This window comes from Dendrobium catenatum, unplaced genomic scaffold (genome assembly GCF_001605985.2).
Source record: "Dendrobium catenatum unplaced genomic scaffold, ASM160598v2 fragScaff_scaffold_1271, whole genome shotgun sequence".
In the NCBI taxonomy this organism is placed as follows: domain Eukaryota; kingdom Viridiplantae; phylum Streptophyta; class Magnoliopsida; order Asparagales; family Orchidaceae; genus Dendrobium; species Dendrobium catenatum.
Genome location: NW_021319733.1, coordinates 809,907 through 832,964, shown reverse-complemented (window position 1 = coordinate 832,964; position 23,058 = coordinate 809,907). Strand labels below are relative to the sequence as shown.

Here is a 23,058-nt window from a genome sequence, read left to right as displayed (position 1 = left end):
CTTCATAAGGCCCAAAATACCTTGGAGCCAGTTTTTCGTTCCTCCTGTTGGCGACTTTCTTCTGTCTATATGGTCGGAGATTCAAGAACACCCTCTCTCCTACTTCAAATTGGATGTTCTTCCTATGCCCATCTGCTTATTTCTTCATAATTTGTTGAGCTCTCAATAATTGCCTCTTCAACTCCTCTAGTACTTGGTCATTCTCCTCTAAGTACTCCTCTACTGATGACACTGGGGTACTGTTACTCCCAAAGTGCACCAAGTGTGGGGGATCCCGTCCGTACAACACCTTGAATAGGGTCATATGTGAAGCAGAATGAAAAGACGTGTTATACCAGTACTCTGCCCAAGATAGTCACTTGACCCATAGCTTGGGTGTCTCTGACACAAAGCATCTCAGGTATGTCTCCAGACTCCTATTGACCACCTTCGTTTGGCCATCTGTCTGTGGGTGGTAAGCGGTACTTCTCTTCAAAACTGTCCCCTATAACCTGAACAACTCCCTCCAAAAATGACTGAGGAATACCTTATCTTTGTTTGACACGATCGCTTCTGGAACCGCATGCAATCTGACCACTTCTCTAATGAATGCTGAAGCCACTGTCACCGCGGTGTAAGGATGTCGGAGGGGGATGAAATGAGCATACTTGCTCAATCTATCCACCACCACCAAGATCATTGTGAAGCCTTCTGAATGGGGAAGCCCATCTATGAAATCCATGTATATCACCTTCCATACTCGTCCTGGTAACGCCAACGACTGTAGTAGTCCCCCTGGCGACATAGCCAAATATTTGTTCCTCTGATAGATCTCACACCTTGCCACCATCTCCTCTACATCTCTATGCAGTTCCTTCTAGTAAAGCTCGGTCGCTAGTCTCTTGTAGGTCTTCTGCACTCATGAATGGCCCCCAACTGTGCTTCCATGAAGTTCCTAGAGTAAATTTGGGATGTTGATCGAGGTACGGGGAATCACAAATCTTCCCTGGTATAACAGTCTGTCTCCCTCTAATGAGTACCCTGGATGGCTACCCTCCTCTTTCAGCAATTCTGACATGATCTTTCCCAATTCTTCATTTCTAGCACTTTCTTCCATGATGGCCTCCCAGTCAAGCATCGAAGGAATGGATAGTGCCATCGTCTGCAGCTCCCCCATACATCTGGACAAAGCGTTTGCCGCCTTGTTCTCCACCCCTGATCTATATGGAATCTCAAAAAATGTACCCTAGCAACTTGGACAATCACTTTTGATGCTCTTCCGTCACCATCCGCTGTTCCAGCAGATATTTCAAGCTTCGCTGATCAGTCCTGACAATGAAATGCCTCCCAAGTAGGTAGGGCTGCTACTTCTGGATGGAAAAAATGATGACCATTAATTCTCTCTCGTAAATTGATTTCAGCCGGGCTCTAGCAGTCAATACCTGGCTGAAATAGGAAATGGGTCTACGAATCTGCATCAGTACTGCACCCAGCCCGTACCCTGAAGCATCTGTCTCCTCAATGAAGGTCTGAGTGAAATCTGGCAAGGCTAGGACCGGCACCGTAGTCATCGCCTTCTTCAAGCTCTCAAATGTTGATGTGGCCGCTTCCTCCCATAGGAATCCATCCTTCTTCAACAGTTCAGTGAGTGGTCATGCTATGGAGATGTACCCCTTAACGAACCTCCTGTAGTAACCCATAAGTCCTAGAAATCGTCTCAATTCCTTCAGATTTTTCCTCACTGGCCACTTTAGCATTGCTTCAATTTTGGATTGATCTGCTACCACTCCTTTTGATACCACATGGCACAAGTACTCTACACTGGTTTGTGCAAAGCAACATTTCTTCAAACTAGCCCTCAGGTAGTGCTCCTGGAGTTCTTCTAACACTCTCTTGAAATGCTCCCAGTGCTCCTCTTCTGTCCTGTTGTAGACAAGGATGTCGTCAAAGAATACCAGTACAAATCGTCTGAGATAAGGTTTGAAAACCTTATTCATAAGGGCCTGGAAAGTAGCGGGAGCATTGGCGAGGCCAAAGGGCATCACCAGGAACTCATAATAATGTCCTTCATGAGTTCTAAAGGCCATCTTGGGTACATCCTCTTTCATTCGGATCTGATGGTAACCCAGTTTCAAGTCAATCTTGCTGAAGATCACGGTCCCACTCAATTCATCTAGCAGCTCGTCAATGAATGATATAGGAAACTTGTTAGGTACAGTTTCCTTGTTACGTGCTCTGTAGTCCACACAGAAACACCAGCTGTCATCCTGCTTTTTCACCAATAAAATGGGGCTAGAAAAAGGACTGATGCTGGGTCTGATGATCTCTGCCTCCAACATCTCTCTAATCAACCTTTCTATTTCATTCTTCTATAACCGAGGGTAACAATAAGGCTGGACACTGATGGGTTCCACTCCCTCCTTCAACACTATGACATGCTCCTGCTCCCTCTGCGGTGGCAATCCTTGAGGTGGCTAAAACACCTCTTGGAACTGCTGAATCAATGTCTGAATGGAGAGGGGTATGCCTCCTCCCTCCTCCAATCTCGCTCCCTCCAAACTATGCAACTCCACCAAATACCCTCCGCCTGCCAACTAGACGTCCCTCACCATTATTTTAAGAGAAACCAAGGATTTGGAAAGCCCCGCATCTCCCTTAATCACTACCTTCCTTCCATCCACGGTCAACTCCATCGTGAGCGCTCCCCAATTCACTTTGGTGTCTCCTAAAGTTTGCAGCCATTTCATCCCCCTGTATCCCCTGGATCGTCAGTCACACTCCTCTGCAAATCCCCTGAACTTTCTCTACCTTCTACGTACCCATCATTACTCCGTAACAGCTAGTGTACATCAATCTCACTCTCAGTTGGTCGAAGACCTGGGTGGAAAAGAAATTGTGAGTAGCCCCACTATCAATCAGCACCACAACCTCCCTGTCCTCTATCTCTCCCTTCACTTTCATGGTGTGATTCGTAGTGAATCCTACCACTGAGTTTAGAAAATCTCAGCAATATCCAAGTGTAGCTTTTCCTCCATCTCCTCCTCTGTCTCCTCCTCACCTCCCTCAGTTTTCTCGTCATCACAGACGGTGAGAACCTGAAGAGTTCGATCCTTGCACCGATGCCCTGACATGTACTTTTCATCGCACCTGAAGCATAACCCCTTAGCCCTCTTCTCTTTCATCTCTTTCTCCGTTAGCCGCTTGAAATTTCCCCTGCTTCCTCCTCCTATCTTCTCCTTGGTGGCCTCTCGACTCCCTCCTATTATAGGACCTTTAGATGCTAGATGAGTGGTCTTCATCCTGTAAGTGCCCCCGGTGTTGCTACTCTTGGCTCCCTTCTCCAAATTCCTATGATTTTTCACCAGTTGGGCCAACTTCATAGCCTCCCCCAAGTAACAGTGCATCAAAACCTTCACTGTTGCTCGGATCTCTGCCTTCAACCCTTTCATGAAATTTCCCTCCAATATTGTATCTGAGTGTCACTCCACCCTGTTAGATAGGTGCTCAAACTGCTCTTGGTAGTCCGCTATCGATCCCTCCTGCGTCAGAGCAAAGAACTGCTCATAGAAATCTCCTCTCCGGTCGGTTTGGAAGCGTTATTATGCAGTCTTTGAATTCCCTCCTGTTCCTGATAGGCCTCCTCTGATTTCTCCACTGATACCACAACAAGGCTTCCTTCCAAGCACAATCCGGCTTCGGTCAGCTTCTCCTCCTCCGTTAGCCCACTGACGGCGAAGTATTGCTCCACCTTGTAAATCCACCCATACACATCTTCTCCTTCGAATATGGACATCTTCAACTTCCTCACCTTCTGGTCGCCCCTATTGCCCCGGAATCTTCCATAGTTTTCCCTCTCCTAAGTACTAGGTGCACCCCATGTTTCTTGGTTTTCTCTTGCTCTGCCATAGCCCAAACCCCTTTCGAAATCCCCCATTCTGTCTTCAAAATAAGCACCTTGGCGACCATAGCATCCCTCCGACTCAAGATGGGGTATTCTTCTTTATCCTTCCATGATTTTCACCTCATCTTCCTCCCTACGAATTTCTGAATTCATACTTTTTCCTTCCCCTCCGTTTTGGTTTTGAATCTCTAACATCTTCTTCATCATGTCTTAGAGATCGGTGACTTGTCCTTCCATGGAGGAAATCCTTTCCTCACCGTCGTTTTGATTTGATTCGTCACCCCTTCAAGCCTTTCTTTCAGAGCATCCACCTTTTTGGCCGCCATCGCAATGCGAAGTTTGTAAAATCACAAATTCTGGATTTGAAACTCCAAAAACAGCAATCCGCCTTTCTTCCGGACAAATATTCAACGTTGAAATTTGCCGAAATCAGCCCTCCACTGATCCCACGACTTGCTTTGATACCAATTTGATAGGAAGTACTTGAGTTCGCAAGTAATCCTATCAGATCTACTTGAGTTCGCAAGCAACCCTAATGCAAAATTGGTAAAAACAACGAGAATACCCAAGATCGGAGATGAAACAACCAAGAAAATAATATAACTTGATTAAATACTCAAAAGCAAAATAAGCTAGAAGAAAAGATACAATTGATCCTCTATTCGAGAGGAGGATCGTCTCTCCCAAATCTCTAGACAAGAGTCTAGATCCCAAAACGCCAACAAGACTACAAGAAAATAACCAAAGCATGTCTAGCCCTAATCCCTTCATGCCCTTTAAATAGCCCTCTCCACCTCCTTAAAAACTTCCTAATATAAGATAGTATTTAATTAATTCAAAAGATATCAAATCTTTTTAATTAATTAAATTCACTTTCCTAATATAAGATATTATTATTTAATGCTAAAGATATCAAATCTTTTTTTAATTAATTAAATCCAAACAAATTGGGCGTGGGCCCCTTCCTTAGGCGGTGTAGGAAGGAGGCGGTTTGACCCGCCTCTTGTATACAAGGGTCGGCCCCACCTGGACCGGCTGAGGTTGAGTCGGTTCCTGGGGAACCGACACATCATATCCACTCCAAGTCGCAAGCAGCCCACCTCCAGCACCATACTCAGCCTAACTCCACAACACACAGACGCCAAAGCCGACCCAATCAACTTCCCTGTCCGATCCCACTCAACAAACCCTAAGATAACACATTTTTAAAATCTGGTCTGATTTGTGTTGACCCGGAAACCCAAAAGTAACCCGAATGGAACTCGCATTCTTAAAACCTAGGTTTAAAAATATATCGCTTCGCCTTGTGCTCCTATGGGTGACTGCTTGCTCCAGTGGGTCGTTATGTCATTTTCTTTTGTTCTCTTCTCGACTTGATCTCATTGTCTTTTTCCTGATTGGCTCTTGCTCATTTTCTCTCGTCAGTTATGTAGTAGCTATCGGTGCCTATAGGCTACTTCTCGCCCCTTTAGTTTGTTGCCAGCAAACTTGGGGGCCCAATATATTTTTTATTTGTTTGTATCACTTTGCCTATATTGTATTTTAGGGTTTTTAACTAATTTTATGTTGATGGTTTTAGAGATTACTGGGATTCAAGTTTTTTTACGTCATTTTTTAGTTTTCACATACCTACGATAACTTGGCTTTGTGCATAAATATTGAGCAACATAAATTTATAAGCTCATATGGCACTTGGAATGAGTGGACAATGAATATTCAGAAAGCTGACTCAAATAGTTGGGATAAGGGCAAATATCATGATCCTTAAGGAAGAAATGCGTGCATTACTAATGCTATATCTGACTATAATGTTATTGCTGTAACATTACAGTTGACCGGCTTCCCATAATACATTCTTTTTCTACTTCAGAAATCAAACTCATTGACGTTCCTGAAATGAACTATACCTCTGAAGATCATCCTTATCCTCGTGGTGAAATTTGTGTAAGGGGGCCTATAATATTTCAAGGCTACTACAAAGATGATGAGCAAACGTAATTTTTTACCTGTTCTTAAATCAGATTTACCTCAAAATTTAGTGAAATTGAATTTTTTTTTTATGAAAATGCACAGGAAGGAGATCGTTGATGAGGAAGGATGGTTGCATACGGGAGATATTGGTTTATGGTTACCTGGAGGACGTCTAAAAATCATTGACAGGTAAAGTAAACCTTACTGTTTCATTTCGTGTCTTTTGAACTTCGTAAATTTTTTTAATATGATAAAAATTCACCATTTGCATTCTTCTTAAAGTTATACTTTTTTTTTTCTTTCTTTCCTTCTCTTCATGGATTTAAAACTGCAACTGAAGGTCTTGTTGTATTACGTAGATGTATCCCATCAATCATCCGCTGAATGGGGCTACAAGTTTCTATATTTCAAGAAACAGTTTTTACAGAAACGTTAAAATATTAATTTCTAAGGCCTAGCAAAATTAGGGTTCTTTAAAATTAGCAACTTCAATTCATTTGTTATTCCTGGGATGCGTGGATAGGTTTGCTTTGATTTATATAAGCTATGCTTTGATTGTGTCTCTAGCAGAAATGGAAAAAATTTGCATTTATGCTTTGTGGCTAAGCAGTGTGTTCTGTACTGGACAATTTGCTTCATTTTGTATATTTGTAACTCTGGCTATTTGATTATACTCTTTGCTATTGGCTAAAGAGTTAAATTCGTTATCTGATAATATTACTAATAGAATTTCTCCTATTGAATTTGGCATATTTAAATGTTGGAATAATAGCTAGACTCTCAATAGGTTAACATAGTGTTCCCCTAGACATGGATCTTTAAGTATCAGGAGGTTCAACATAAATGTTTGATGATGCCTGAGATGGATGTGCATGGGGGACAGCAACATCCAACAAACCTACAACAACAGTAGAAGATACTAACTAAAGAGAAGAAATTGAAGGAGTATTCAGAGAATGAGAACATCCCATAGGAACTAAGGCTGATGGAGCATTTCCCAACAAGTTGGAAGGATCCTATTGATTATGAGAGCTAACCACACAAAATCAGCCGCAAGCGAGCAATCCTCAACATTAGGGCCTCTAGACAAAATTCTTCTAAGTTTTAAGTGGGTCTTAAGACAATTAGTATAATCACGACCAAAGACTTTGCATTAAGAACCCGGTCCACAAATAGTCGGAAGTCCAACATTAGCAGCATCCACTTACATAAAAATTGATTCTAAAAAGTATAGTTTAGATTGATTAATATAGTGGATACAAAGTGAGGGAATACAACTCAAGCTGTGGTAATAGGAGGCTCCTTAGAATTATCAAATTTGGAGAACTCTTTATCATGTACATTGATAGACCATTCTCATAATATGAGCATCAAGAGAAAATCCTTTAGTAAATTGTTTGCCAAGATAGTGTGGTAATTACTTGGCAGCAATCAAAATCAATTAGAGCTGTCAAAGAATTATCTCTAAGCTTTGACGGCCAAGACAAATTTTTCAAACAAAGTGTAGGAAAAAGAAATTATCGGTGCAGGAAGTTTTGTTTCAAAAAATAGGAGTGGGTTCACCCTGAAGTAATGGTGTGTGTCACGACCCGGCCCGGTGAGTTTGCATAGACGAGACGGGAACGAAAGTCAGACAGTAAAAGTTAAAACATTCACATAACATAACTAAAACCTCTCCAAACATATAGAAATAACCATTAAATATTCCAAGTAAATTTTTTTTTTTCTTTCTTTTCCTCTATCATTCAAAATATCAACATAAACATCTCCAAACATATAGAAATAGCCACTAATTTAGGTTTTTTTTTTATAAAAAAAATTCTTATTTTCATTCCTTTTAAGTTCAGTATGTGGTTTTAAATCTATTATGTTCTGGCAATTCGGTCACGGTATTTAGCTTTTTGAATGTTTTCTAGTTGCCTAAGACATGTCTGTGTTGACTACAATCAAGTATTGGGATGATTATTTATTTTGAGAGAGATCTGGGTTGTTTTATACACTCCAAATGACAGATTGTTTTCCATGTTACACAATATGGCATAAGATCGACCTTCATCACACTTTCTGAATTGTATTCAAATATATGTAGCAATTTTTTAATCTCATATGATTACTTGATCTCTAATTTATTGATTTTTGTTAGTGCACTATCAGTGCATATCAGTAGACTTAATTTGTTCGGGTAATAAAATAATATGTAAATGGAGTTTTCTCATTGCAGTCTGAGCTTTTTTATACTGCAGGAAAAAGAACATTTTTAAGCTGGCTCAAGGGGAGTACATTGCTCCTGAGAAGATTGAAAATGTATATGCGAAGTGCAAGTTTATTGCCCAGTGCTTTGTATATGGTTAGTTATTTAATAATTTGGTTTTGTATTGAGCGTGCTTAACCCCACATAGTGAGATAAAGGATTGATGTTGTTGTTGTTATATTGAGCATACTTAGAGTGAGAGGATCCCTCGTATTCAGGTTATGGTTTTTTTGTTTTTGTTTCGAAGTAAGGTTTGGGGGTTGTTGATTAAGGTATTGTTACCTCTGCATTATATATATATAAAACCGTACAGGGTATGGCAAGTAGTTGATATATGTAGCCTTATCTTTGCATTTTAGAGGGATTATTTTCATGTTTTGAACCTCAGCTGACCAAACAATTGCTTTTAGTTCCACCCTCAGTTTTTATTAAAGTTGAGCCTCTGATTTCTGCGTCATGAATTCCATGAAAATAAATGTGAATATTCACATTGCTACTTTATTGCAGGTGACAGCTTTAAGTCTTGCCTAGTTGCAGTAGTTGCAGTTGAACCTGAGATTTTGAAGATGTGGGCTGCAACAGAACGAATCCAGGTCAATCCTCTGTTACTCTTGCTTTAGTTTCAGTTAAAGGCCATTTCCTTCTTTTTGCGACTAGATCTTACTCATTGGTTAGTTCTTTTACTGATTCCTCTATGAACTATAATTCTATTTGATTGTAATCAGGAGAGTTTTTCTTACAATGTAAAGGTGCCTGAAAACTTTACTATTAGGGATCACAAGCATTCATGTTCTATAATAAAATATAGCAACTTAGATCTCTCTGATATTATTTTATTCAATTTTTGATCTTTAAAATGACTCAAAAACTGCAGTATGACAGCCTTGAACAACTGTGTTCTGATCCAAGAGCACGAGCCGCTGTACTTGCTGAGATGGATGAAGTTGGAAAGCAAGCTCAGGTCATTTTATAATATGTAAGGTTTCGTTTGGGAAACGTCTTTTTTAGTGCTTCTTAAAATAACTTTTTAGTAAAAAAGTAAAATTTTTGTACTAAAAAGCTGCTTTAAGAAGCAATAAGAAAATTGTCTCAAACGAAACCTAATTGTTCTTTCTGCTCTCACTTTGCAAAACTTAAATCATCAGTAGAGAAAGTTCTAATTTTCCAATCTTTTTAACAGCTGAGGGGTTTTGAATTTGCAAAAGCTGTTACTCTAGTACTGGATCCTTTCACCATGGAGAATGGACTCCTCACCCCAACATTCAAGGCAAGTAAACTCAATTCAAAAATTTTTTTTTTGGGTTACTTTATAACCATTTTCTTGCAAAATAGAGCGACCTTCTCACCCCAATATTGTGTTTTAATAGATCAAGAGGCCACAGGCAAAGGCCTATTTTGCAACAGCAATTGCAAATATGTATGAAGAACTGTCCAAATCTTTTCCATCTCCACAGAAGTCATCATTATGACCCCTATGTTGTTAATGAGTAGATAAACACATTATTTATCAACTTGTATCAATAAATAAAATTGTATTTGTATTGATGGTTTTAACATATGGTTTCTTTTGAAAAATCTATGAACCATGTTGAATGAAAATTTGAAAAAGTAAATGAAGTAAACATCTCTCCTATCTAAATCAAAAGGAAGTTGACTCGCCTTTAATGCCACCTGATTTGCAACACATGTACAAACAATCAAAAGGCAAAAGAAAACTCATTTAAAATTGAAAATTAAGGGTTTTGTGCACATTTCAATGATAATGCTCATGCAAATAATTAAATACAAGTGTTTTAAAGCTTCGTAAGCATCGTAATATAAATATTCAAACTCAAGTATGCCACATTAATAAGTATGTTATTTTTTCGAGAAGAATGCAACAACCTTGAGAAGCATGTTATTATATTGAGAAGTATGCCACTGCCTTGAGGGCGTGCAAAAAACGAAGAAAAGGGTGTCGCTTCGAGAAGCATGCATCAACCTTAAGAAGTGTGTTGTTGCCTCAATCTCTTTGAGAAGTATGTCATGGCCCTAAAAAGTATGCGAGTCTTGAAAATTGTGCAAACATGTTAGGTAAAAAAAGTTGATAAGACTCAAATAATAAGACAAAATTTCCCAAAATCTTCTATGATGGTTGTGTTGGAAGAAAATGGCAACTAGAGGTGTTAATTCTCATAAAATTGAATTCTTTCACAACAAAATATAATTTTTTTTTTTAAATTGATTTTAATTTATCTCTAATGATGATTGTGTTAAAAGTGATTCTTTAAATACATCCAAATCTAAAAAATAATATATATAAAGTAACTTCAATATAACTTTGATGACCAACGTGTTAAAAATAAATATCGACCAAAGGGGTCAATCCACAAAATTTTTAAGAATTATAAAATTCATTGTCTAAAAGCTAAATATTTAGAAAAAATTAATAACTCAAAACATAAAATAAAATTTATCCTACCTTTGAAATTATTTGACAACGAGGGCAATGAATTATAGAATAACTTTAGCTCACAAAGGACAAATGACAAATGTCCAGTCAAGAATATTATTAAGATATATTCTCAAATAATATTCTGTTAGTAAGGACGTGACAATTGTCTTCTAACCAATTATTTAACCCAATGGTCTAGCCCAAATGGCTCTATAGCTAAAGCATTTGTGATCAGTGATCGTATTGTATGTCTCATTATTTTTACACTTTATACTTTAATAGATAGAAGTTCTTTGTTGAGTTTGATTTGTCAAACTCACTCGTTGTTACTTTTTATAATAGGCCCTATTTTAGTGGACCGTCATCTAGGCCCTATCATAATATTTAGTGGACCATCACCAAAGGAGCCGAGCTATCAACAATTGACTATATTTGATATTTGATATTTTGTAGTATATTATTATATATTTATTTTGAGAATTGGATAGTTTCTTTCATATCATTTGTTTCTTTCTTTTTTTTTTTTTGTATTAGTACTATTACTTTAATGTGTTGTTCTTTGAATTCATATTAATGAAATGAATATTTAGTTTTAACCAAAAAAATAAATAAATATTTAGTTTCTTTGAATTCATATTTGATTATATTATTGATTTATGCACTTTTTCCTACTTGTTAAGTCCACACATTTTATTTTATTTCTTCATTGGTCCCCGTATTGTCGGGGTGAATAACCTTCTGGAGTTGGGATGTGATAATATATTCTCAATATTGATTGAAAGTTTTTGAAATAAATTTTATTTGATCATATTTAAAAAATTAATTTGAAATCTGAAGTGTGGGTACTTTGATATGAAATCATCCTTTGGATATATTTATCTAAAAAATAAAATAATATATATATTTTAATTTGAATATTAAATTTCTTCATTTAAAATGTTATATTATAACACGTGATTTTAGAATTTATATATAAATCCGCGCGCATGAGGCGGGCTAAGGTTCATAGGAAGCGTGGCGTTGATCTGGTCCGGCCGAGGCTTTGGGCTCGACAGCAAAGTGAGAGTGGAGTATAAGTAGTAGAGGCGGCGACCGGTGGTGATCCCGCCGTTCCCTATCTCCGATGTATCGAGCTATTCCTGGTAAATCCTCTCTCTCCCTCTTTCTCTTACACACACACATTCCCGCCCAATATGCCTTTTTTTTTCTTCTTTTTTTACTTTTTGGCATCAGTTATGAGGCTTGGAGCTTCAAGATTTGGAATTCGACTCGTTGTCTCGATTGGTTTGTCTGCTCGGCTTCTGCAGCCATCTTGAACATGCGGTGGATGACTGATTGGCGCCTTGGGAGTTTGAATTGGAGTGATGGTTGGGTGGATCGGCAGCGGATGAGTGTATGATCTGGCGTTGGGGCTGCAGATCTTTGTAGAGGTTGTTGGCGTGGTTTTCATTGCGATTTTTGTTGTATTACAGTATTAGGATCTCTGATTATGTCAAATTCCGTGCTTGAGATAATCTGAATTTTGGATATGCTGCCTTTGTACTCAATTGCAAACCTAATAGCAATAAAGTTGTTCCCAACGCCTAGAAATATATCTTTCTCGGTTATGTGGGCAAACCAAAAGAGGTACAAATGCTATATACCTAAGAAAACAAAAACATTAATTTCCATAGATGTAACGTTTTTTGAGAATTAACCTTTTTTTTTTGGGGAGAAATATTCCCCTTAGGAAGATATAGGAAGAATGAAATCTTGTTTTTTTTTTTTTTTCTTTATAATCTTGGGTATCAACAAATACCACTAATCTTCCTAGACCCAGCAGTATTGAAGTTATTGAAACCCCTGCTCACTTGATCCCTTGACACTCTCATGAGCTTTGCATTTACTCTCGAAAGAAGAATTTTCAAAGAAGTGAAATTTCTCTACATCTAGACACTTGTCATGAATCCTATTTGGACTTAATAAACTCAAAAAAGAATATAGTCTCCAGCCTACTTGAGGTTGAATTCCAAAAATAATAGATGAAGCTCATAAGAATAAAAAATGGAGAGAGAGGTAATCAGAAGAAGAAATGCAAACCCTTGAAAAAATGAAACTTGGGAAATTATTTAAAAACACAAGAACAACATTCTTGTGGGATGTAATTGGATGTTCACGATGACATATTGGTCTAATAGTCCTATAGAGAGATATAAAGCGCGGTTGGTTGAGAAAGAATTCGCCCAAATCTATGAGATCGACTATTTTGAAACTTTTATTCCTATGACAAAATTTAATACTATTCAGACTATTCTATCAATAGTAGTCAACCAGGATTAGTAGCGTTATCAGTTGGATGTTAAAAATATTTTTCATAATGGTGAATTAAATGAGGAAGTCTAATTAGATCATCTTTTTGGGATCAACGACTCTTGGACGGCAGGTGTCATTTTGCATATTGAAAAAAAAAAAAAATTTCGACTTAAACAATGACCTAATGCTCGATTCAAATGATTCATTAAAACTGTGAGTCAACAATATTTTCAACTAGTTCAACCTGATTACACATTGTTTTAAGAACACAAGGATGGAAAGTATACTATTTATATAGATTATTTCATTGTTACGGGAGATCAAGATTTGAGATAATTATCCTAAAAAAAAAAACTAGTAGTAGAATTCAAAATAAAAAATCTTGGGCATCTCAAGCACTTCTTTAGAATGAAAATCTCAAACAACAACCAGTTTTACCATTTCTCAAATAAAAAAAGTCTTGGATCTCTTAAAAGAAATTGGTTTGACTTGAAGTAGATTATTCGACACTTCTACAAATCTTATTAATTATTATTATATTGACTGATAACAACATTAGTTACCCCGTGGATAAAAGAATATACGAAAGGTTGGTGATAAAAACTCATCTATTTGGCATATATTATCAATTTGGCAAGTCCCTAGATGCATGTTCTTTATGAAGAACACATGAATGTTGTTATTAGAATTCTCGAATATCCCAAAAAGAAGTCCGGGAAAATGGTTGTTCTTTAAGAAAGAGAATCGAGAATTATAGAAGCCTATATTGATATTGATTGGGCATGATCTGTAGTTGACAATAAGTCACTTCTAGATATTGTATATATGTATGTGGCAATCTTGTAGCTTGGAGAAGCAAAATATAAAATATGGTGAGCAGAACTCGGTTCATTAGCCAGTGGGACTAGTGCAAAATTAATCTAGCTCAAACTACTCCTAGAAAAACTTAAGGTAAATATTAAAACTCACAAGATACTTTATTGTGACAATAAAATTGCTATGAATATTATTATACCGCACAATCCTTTACATCCTAATATAATTAACATGTGGAGATTGGTCAACATTTCATTAAAAAGAAAATCTTTAACGTGGATCCATGCATTATGCATATTGCTTCCTCCAATCAAACTATTGATGTTCTGGCCAAACGATTGATTAGACATCTTAGAATGAGAAGTTAATAAACAAACTCGTTTTGTTGGATGTTTACAAACCAACTTGAGGACCAGTGTTGAATAATTCCTTATTACAGTTATCTATTCTTTCATTCTAAAATTGGCAGCAGCTAGGGACTCTTGCATATGGTGGAGTCTGGATTTAGCAAGGGAATTGCCGCAGCTTGGGCTGATTCTGCACAGTGGCGGCATCCCAACTAGGCAAGGTGAGGTTCAACTGTAATAGCTGGAATATTTCTGGATTTGGATCCATCTGTTGTGGCTTTTTTTTCTCGCCTTAGATCATTGACATGGCTCCCCTAGATTGATTTCTCATGACTACCGATTTTGGAGCTGATTTAGTTGAAAACTTTTATGTTTTTTTTGACGTGTAATTGCTGCCATAATTTTTTTTTCCTTTGTAGTTGGGATATGATTTACTTCTTCCTAATTTTACTCATTGTAAAACCATATAAATAGATTTACATTCAAACCTAATAAAACAACGGAATATTTGTTGATTTTCTTTCATATTTCTCTTCTGGTTACTTCTTTAATAGGTTTCGATAATATTTTTCTGGGATTAATGTGTAGACGGGTAATTCACATTTTGTCCTACTTTTTCCTTAGCAACTAGCCTTAGTTTCCTTCTGTTTGCCTACTTTTACTTCACAAACCCAATTTCATGCTGTTCCTTTATTGATTTATTTTTTTGATCACAGAAAATGTACACATGTTCTTTAGTTGATGATAAACATTCGATCTAGCCTTGACTCTAGTATAGTGGTATTCAGTCTATAGTTTTGGGGAATTGAGCAAACTTTGTTTTTTTACATGTTTCATATTGACAAATGGGTCCTCTTTACTTCCTCTATCAAAGCGTAGTATATAGTGCTAACTATACATATGTGCATCAAGAATTGAGCCATATTCTTGTTTGTTTGTGGCTATGATAGGAAGTACTTGTAGATCTCGAGTATTTCCTATCAATCTTCGGAAAACAGTGAGCTTTCTAAAAAAAAATCCGCACAAAACCACTAAAACAGTAGATAATTTGTATTATTTGATGAAAGAGAAATGGAAAATAGCAAGATACAATTGATTCTCTATTCTAAAGGAGGATCGATCTCTTCTAAATCTCTAGACAGCGCTAGAGCCCAAAGAAAACCTAGATCTAAGTGATCTCAAATTTCAGTCAAATTCAAGATGCCATAACCCTTGTAAAACAAACTATTTAATGCATACAAATCAAAAGGAAATCCCTAAACAGTCCATACATTCAAATTTCCCTCCCAATTCTCTCAAAAAACCTTCCAAAATAGCTCCCATGGACCTCGCGGCATCCGTGACATGCATAGGAGGTGGAGAAGTTCCGCCTCTGTTGCACTGGGCTGGTCCTGTGTGGGCCGGCTGAACCGGTCCAATGGACTGGTCTAACAATATTGCCCTCCCAAAGAACCACCTTGTCCGCAAGGTGGAAAGACAACACCCTCCTCCTTTCCTTCTTCATCATAAACGATACGAACATGAAGAGTTCAATCCTTTTACATGTGTCCTTTTACATGTTTCCCGCCATATGCTTCTCGTCACATCTGAAACCGATCTCCTCTGCTCTCTTCTCATGTAATTCTGTTTCTGTGAGCTTCTTGAAGTTATCTCCAGATTTTCCTCCGGTAGTCTTCTTCTCTGGAGTCTCCTTACGAGTACCCGGTGTTGGCTCCTTGGGTGCCAAAAAGTCGTGGTCATTTTGTATGAGCCTCCTGAACTGCTGCCTCTTGCTCCTTTTTCCAGGTGCCTTTGATCCTCCACCAATTGAGCTAGCTCCATAGACTCTCCCAAGTCTCGAGGTCCCATCACTCTGACTGTTGCGCGGATATTTGGTTTTAGTCCCTTCATAAAGTTCCACTCCATTACAGACTCTGGAAGCCGATCCAATCGACTTGCGAGGTACTCAAATTGCTCACGGTACTCCATCACTATCCCCTCCTGCATTAAAGAGAAGAGCTGCTCGTAGAAGGCCCATCCCCTGCTGGTTTGGAAACGTTCCAACAGGCAGTCCTTAAACTCCCTCCAGGTCCTTATTGGTTGCCTCGTATCCCTCCACTGGCACCATGCTAAAGCTTTCCCTTCCTAGCACATCCCGGCTGCCATCAGTCTTTCCCCTTCCGTCAACTTGTTGACAATAAAGTACCTTCCCACCTTGTAGATCCACCCATGTGCATTATCTCCCTCAAAAATATGCATCTTCAGCTTCCTCACCCTCATATCACCTCCGTTCCCTCTGTTCCCTTCATAATTTCTTCTTCCCCAAGGGGTTGGTTCCCTCCAAGTGTCCCAATCATCCCTTCTACGTTCGTGCCCAGACCCTTTATCAAATTCCCACCTTCTCCTTTTAAATTCAGCGCCCATTGTATCATAAGAGACCCCCCTTTCAGATGCAGTCCCCCTTTGGACATAATTACCCCTTTCCCTTTCAAATTCGGCACCTCTTTGATCAAAATCAAAGTCATCGTCTTTCCAATTCAGCCCATCTTCTTTCAAATTTAACATCCCTCTACTCATGCCCAACCCCCTCACATCTCTTCACATACTCTCTACCGGACTCCTCCCTAGGAATAGGTTCTAAGAGAGGTATTTTCTCTTCTCCCTTTTGAGTCTCCACCTTATGATCTCCCCTTTGCCTGATTGGCTAGGGTTTTTCCCATCTCCGTGGTTGTCGGCACCTTCCCTCATCTCCGACAGCAATATTTTTGTTTGTCCCTCGAGCACTTTCTTCAACATCTCCTCCGAGATGAAAAACATCGAATCAAACTTATCATGGATGGCTGAAACATCTTTTTTTAAAATCTAAAACTTGATTTTGGAGATCTGAAATTTCAGATTTTATTTATCCAATATCCACTTCGAGGCGTTCCTCCAACACATCCATTTTATTGGCTGCCATTGATGCCCAAATTTTTGTAGAAATAAAAATCTGGATTTCGATCTTCAAAAATAGCAATTTTCTTCTTCGAAATCCTAAGAACAGCAGCTGAGTTCACCAAAACAACCCACAAAAGGTCCCAAAAACAGCTTTGATACCAATTTGATAGGAAGTACTTGTAGATCTCAAGTATTTCCTATCAATCTTCGAAAAACAGCGAGCTTTCTCCACAAAACCATGAAAACAATAGATAATTTGTATTATTTGATCAAAGGGAAACAAAAATAGCAAGATATAATTGATCCTTTATTCGAGAGGAGGATCAATCTCTCCCAAATCTCTAGACGACGCTAAAGCCCAAAGAAAACCTAGATCTAAGTGCTCTCAAATTTCAACCAAATTCAAGATGCCATAACCCTAGGATAACATACTATTTAATGCATACAAATCAAAACGAAATCCCTAAATAGTCCATACATTCAAATTTCCCTCCCAATTCCCTCAAAAACCATTCAAAATAGCTGGGAGGTCAACTCTGTCTCTATTGCGCTGGGCCGGTCCCGTGTGGATCGGCTGGACCGGTCTAATAGGCTATTGTTTGGAACCCTTATTTATTGCGTCCTCCCACCTGACGTAGAGATACGTCCTCCCAGAGCTAAAATCGCGCTAAAAAATGAGAAATACCGAGCAATATCATCATGTGAAGACCAATACCGAGTTATACCGAGCTATACAGAGCAATACAAAAAAATACCTAGTTTTTCCTAGAAAATACTCGGTATTTTTTTGTATTGCTCGGTATAGCTCGGTATAACTCGGTATTGGTCTTCACATGATGATATTCCTCGTTATTATCAAATAATACCTAGCAATACCGAGCAAAAACTGAGTTTTGGCGGTGGGAGGACATATCTCTACGTCAGGTGGGAGGATGCAATAAAAATGAGTGTTGACCTTTAACCGACCAACCTGACCGGCTTTCGCTACCCACGTTTGCTCTCCTAGATGCAAAACTCCCTCACAAGCATGGAAGAATGATCAATCTCTCCCATTCAGACACTCATGGACCCAGGAGCCTAGGAAGACGTTCGACTCTCCCTCTCTCTCTCTCTTCTCTTTCAGTCGCACCGATCTCCCTCCTTCGTGCACGACACTAGCTGCGAACGGCTTGCCCGACCACGACCAAGTTGCGAACCCCGTCCGACCCGGTTGATTCAGCACGACCTCCGTGTATGCACGTAGGAACCCGAACCAGTCTTTTGCTTCCCTCCCGCTCGCCTCACATAAGTGCCCTGACTCCGACTGGCAACACCCAGTCCGCCTCATACAGCAACACCACACGTGTGCTTCTCTGCCTCCAAGCCCTCCGATCAGGCAAATTATTGGGTCAGGTGACCGAAGCCATCTCTGCGTTCGGTCGCCAATAGAAATGCGACATCTGTTAGGCGTTTTTTTAATTTAATATGTTTGCTTTATGTCTTGTCAGAGTTAGCGACCCGACCCGATAACGCATTTCATTTGAACTTTTAAGCATTTGCCACTCTATTTTTTGCATTTTGATACCCGCGAAAGACGCAAATATCTACTGCTGTAGAAGAAAAAACGAGCCAGAAAATTGCAGAGAAGAAATGGACTGCTCAGCGAAGAGGGAGGTGGAAGAGGGCATGGAAGAGGGAGTGCATGAATCGGAAAGGATGCATGAATCGGAAGGGATGGTGCATGAATCGGAATCGGAACCTAACTTGGCCGGAAATTCCTCTGGTTTCAACATATCGGTAAGTTAGAAAGTTGTAAACAGTCAGTTTTAATATTATCGCCGCAGAAAGAAGACGTAGGTTTCAGCTCATTAGTCTTAGGATCTCTGATTTTGCGATTTTTAATAAATTTCTTTTGTCGAAAAAGTAAAAAAAAATAAAAAAACTGAACTTGTTTGATATCTAGTTGCGCTTTAAATGCGCTTTAGTTGCGCTGTAGTTGCGCTTTACTTGCGCTTTACTTGCGCTTTAGTTACGCTTTATTTACGTTTTAGTTGCGCTTTACTTGCGCTTTCAGGCTGTTTAAAAAGATGAGACAGAAGCATATGAATGTTTTTGCACTTATGCTCACGATAATGGTTTTAGTGTCCCAAAGGATCATCACAGTTTTTGGCCAAATTCTATAAAAAATAAAATCGAAGGATTTTGTTTGTTCAAAAGCTGGTTTCAAGAAAAATGATGATCATAATTCAGGAAAGAGAAAGAGATTCACTAGACCAGTTGTCAGAACTGGTTGTCCAGCCATGGTGAGGTTTGCCACAGATGAAGATGGTTACTGGCATGTCAAAAGATTTATTGAATCCCACAACCATGAATTAGCTAGCCCAGCCGACCGACACCTTTTAAGATAATGTAGGAATGTTATTGAGGAAAAAGCTTCCGTCCTAAAATCGATGACAGATGCATGGATTAGAATCGTTGATGCATATGCCTACCTTGCAGAGGAAGTTGGTGGATGTGAGAATGTTGGATTCTCTAAGAGGGATGCCTACAATTTTATTCAGAAGGAGAAAAGAGCAAGGATTGAAATTGGTGACACAAAAATTCTTTGATTCAATTATTTAAAGATCGACAAGTTGAGGACCACATGTTCGCATGTGATGTTCAATATGATGATCATGATAGATTGTTAAATTTTTTCTGGGTTGATGGCAGAAGCATGATAGATTATGAATATTTTGGAGATGTGTTGATTTTTTATACTAGTTATAGGCTGAACAAGTATAATTTTGTTTGTGCGCCATTTGTTGGTGTTAACAATCATTGGCAGAATATTTTGTTTGGGGTTGCTTTTTTGTTAGAATAAACAATTGAAAGTTTTACATGGTTGTTTAAAATATTTGTATGAATAATGGGTAATAAATATCCAACAACAATATTCACTGATCAGGACCAAGCTATGGCCAGGGCCATAGAAGTTGCATTACCTCATACTCGTCATAGATTATGCCAATGGCACATCTTTAAAAAGGTTCCATCAAAAGTTTCCATCTACAATAGCAATAATAAAGTTAGAGGACTCTTCCATAAGTGTATGAGGTGGTGTGATTCTGAGGAAGTGTTTGAGGAAGCGTGGGATGAAATGATGAAGGAAGGGAATCTTCATAACCATGAATGGTTGCAGGATCTTTATAAGATTAGGAGAAAGTGGTCAACTGCTTTCAACAAGGATTCCTTTTGCATGGGCATTTTATCAACGCAGCGTAGTGAGTGTACTAATAATGTGTGTCATGGCATTTCGAAGCCAACAAGTTCAATAACTGACTGTTTTCTTGGCTTGGAGAAGGTACTGAAGAATTGGCGGCGAAATGAGCAAGATGAGGATTACAAATGTAGTCAATCTGAAATTGTTCCCGTGATAAAGAACAGCTCAATATTAAAACAAGCTGCTAGATTTTACTCAAGAAGAATATATTCAATTTTTGAGGAAGAATTTATAAAGGCTGTGGGAGAAATGAGTATAGATTTTGTCTCAACTGATTCTTCAAAGTATATAGTCAACTACATAGAGAAAAAGAATCAAAACCATCCTTGGGTTGTTCACTTTGATGCAACAGAAGGTAACATTCAATGCAGCTGTAAGAAGTATGAAACCATGGGATTGCTGTGTTCTCATTGTTTGAGGGTTTTTAAACAGTTGGATATGGCTAAATTTCCTGAGAAGTACTTATTACTTCGTTGGTCAGCAAGGGCTCGACAAGTTTTTTATTCAGGTTACTTGCTTAATTCTAAAAGAAGTAATAATTTCCAAGGTGGTAGGGGATTCATATTCAGAAATCAGGTGAGCAGGTTTGCATATCAAATGAGCACGGAAGCTCAAGGGAATGAGGAGGCAGAGGAGTTTATTCTTTCCTCATTGCAAGACATGTATAAAAAATTATACCTAATTCTTGGTGGCAAGAAAAGAAATGAGAAGGATGTTGCGGGTTCCCAAGGTGGAACTGCTAATTTGAAAGATCCTCTAAAGCGTAGACCTAAAGGCATATCAAATGCAAGACTGAAAAGCCATTGGGAAAAGAAGAAACGACCTAAGAGTAAGCTTTTAATAACTTGTTAATTATTTAATTCCAAATCCTAAGACTAAAACTCTAGTTTCTTACAGAGAAGAAGCCTTTGGTGGGGGATAACCCAATAGATGAACCTTCTTCAACACATCCTAGTTCAACACAGATGAACTTTTCAAGCATGCCTGAATGTTTCAGTGAGGAATATATAACCGGCATACCATCAAGCCAACCTGGAGCTGAATACACCAAGTTGATGATGGATTTTCTTTCTTCGGAGTTGGAATTTAATGAATATGCAATGTAATATGATAATATTTATTTGGACTGAATGATTTCATTTATTGATTGTAATAAAATTGCGACATAGTTTAAATTTGAAATGTAATAATATTTATTTGGACTTAATGATTTCATTTATTGGTTGTAATAAAAAATTTTTTATAAATCATCTATTTGGACTTATGTAATTTGGTTCTTTTTTATTTTAAACTTTTTTAAGCTAAATAATTACGAAATATATGGTTGCCCTATACTTGCGCTATACTTGCGCTACGGTTGCGCTATGGCTGCGCTATACTTGCCCTAAGGTTGCGCTATACTTGCGCTACGGTTGCGCTATGGCTGCGCTATACTTGCCCTAAGGTTGCGCTATACTTGCGCTACGGTTGCGCTATGGTTGCGCTATGGTTGCGCTATGGTTGCGCTATACTTGCGCTATAGTTTAGCTATTGTTGCGCTTTACGGAATATAACAGATTTTAGAGAATGCTCATTAATAAACAGAATATAACAGTATGTGCACATTTTATACAACAATCAAAAAGTATATAAAAATATAATAAAATGTACATTTATAAATCATGGACAATATTTACAACAAGTTACAGATTGTTTACTTCTTTGTTTGTAGAAAAAGAAAAAATGCAAACTCTGCCCTAAATTTAGGCATATGCTTTAGTGGAAAGAAAAGGTTGGATAACAAAAACATAATAAAGGTCTTTATTTTTGTTGCATTATCAGTTAATCTGTCTAATATTGACATTTCATTTTTTATTTCAGTTGACAGAGGTCCATTTAGAGGATCAATCCTCCATTTGATATCAATGCCTCTGTTGGGCAAACCTGTCAGAAAATTTCAGCTGTTAAAAAGTTCAAAAAACATATAGCTATAAAAAATTCCAAATTCAAAATATTACCTGTCAACAAAGAAACCTCGTCAGTAGTGAATTTCAGAACATGTCCAAGGACGATGAAGCCCTCATCAGCAGGACTCCAGAATTTAAGAATCTCAAACAGAAGTGGTATACACTGCTGGAATGCGGGGAACATCAAAAATTGATGAATGTTCAAATTCTTTAATGTTTGTTCCACTTCATCATCTATGATCTCGGCAAAAGCATCACAATGTTTCCGGAAAGCAGTAACATAACATCTAGATGTTACTGGCCTTTGATAGGGAGTCCTCATCTATAACAAAAAGAAAATATTGGTGGTTATTCTGAAGGATGCAAAGCTGTATTTTTCACTGATTGGAAGCTGGAGGAAGAACTAGATATATGCGGCTTCTCTGGATTGTGATCACAATTCATTTGAAATTCAATAAATTTGTACTTCAGGGAGTCTTGATCTGCCTGAAGTTTCTCCACAATATCTTCAACACGATCCAATCTAGCTCCCAGATTTTCTTGAATTTTATTCAACATCTTCTCAAATATTTCAAAACATTTATTCTGAACAGCCTCTAAATCTGCCCTTCCAATGGGTGGCTGTTCAGCAGAAGGTTGAGTGATGTAAATTTTTTCAGTAGGTGGACGAGTAGAAGGTTGAGTTGGCGGCAGAAGTTGAGTTTCTGGTGGTTCATTATGAGGAGAATAAGGGGGAGAGAGAGGGGGAGAGGGAGGTGGGGAGGGAGGTGGGGTGGTGTCAAGTTTTTTTTCTTGCGGATGACTTAATTTTCTGGGGTGACTGCAATTTCTGTGGTTCATGCCCTGCCCGGGTTTCCAAATTTTCTATGGCAATAATATCAGCTCCGTATTTTTCGGCCTCCTCATTGCTAACATTCTCAAGACAAACATAAATCTGCAAAAAACAGAAAACGTATTGATTTAT

At 38.3% G+C, this 23,058-nt stretch overlaps 2 protein-coding genes and 1 long non-coding RNA gene across 3 annotated transcripts in view; all 3 read left to right on the top strand.

Annotated features, from left to right (window-relative positions):
* Positions 1–9,719, top strand: part of LOC110100844 (long chain acyl-CoA synthetase 6, peroxisomal-like) — a 40,801-nt gene extending 31,082 nt beyond the window's left edge. Inside the window, exons 14-20 of the mRNA XM_020828537.2 lie at positions 5,751–5,874; positions 5,954–6,040; positions 8,095–8,198; positions 8,610–8,695; positions 8,977–9,063; positions 9,283–9,369; positions 9,470–9,719. Of these exons, the coding sequence (XP_020684196.1) occupies positions 5,751–5,874; positions 5,954–6,040; positions 8,095–8,198; positions 8,610–8,695; positions 8,977–9,063; positions 9,283–9,369; positions 9,470–9,571 (677 nt within the window). The 3' untranslated portion in view covers positions 9,572–9,719. The remainder of the gene's footprint in view (positions 1–5,750; positions 5,875–5,953; positions 6,041–8,094; positions 8,199–8,609; positions 8,696–8,976; positions 9,064–9,282; positions 9,370–9,469) is intronic.
* A 1,816-nt stretch (positions 9,720–11,535) lies between these two features.
* On the top strand, positions 11,536–12,232 carry LOC114580789. The gene is made up of 2 exons (XR_003702355.1): positions 11,536–11,678; positions 11,770–12,232. It is a non-coding gene; the product is annotated as an uncharacterized LOC114580789 (long non-coding RNA).
* Positions 12,233–19,842: 7,610 nt separating this feature from the next.
* Positions 19,843–21,254, top strand: LOC110100843 (protein FAR1-RELATED SEQUENCE 5-like). Its single transcript, XM_020828536.2, has 2 exons — positions 19,843–20,977; positions 21,046–21,254. Exons 1-2 carry the CDS (start codon positions 19,843–19,845, stop codon positions 21,252–21,254), a joined length of 1,344 nt encoding a protein of 447 aa, XP_020684195.2.
* Positions 21,255–23,058: the final 1,804 nt, after the last annotated feature.

Excerpts from the sequence above, each read along its gene's own strand:
- LOC110100843 (XM_020828536.2), top strand. The coding sequence starts at position 19,843 with ATGGCCAGGGCCATAGAAGTTGCATTACCTCATACTCGTCATAGATTA. Across the intron at positions 20,978-21,045 it reads AAAGAAGAAACGACCTAAGA|AGAAGAAGCCTTTGGTGGGG; the intron begins GTAAGCTTTTAA and ends AGTTTCTTACAG.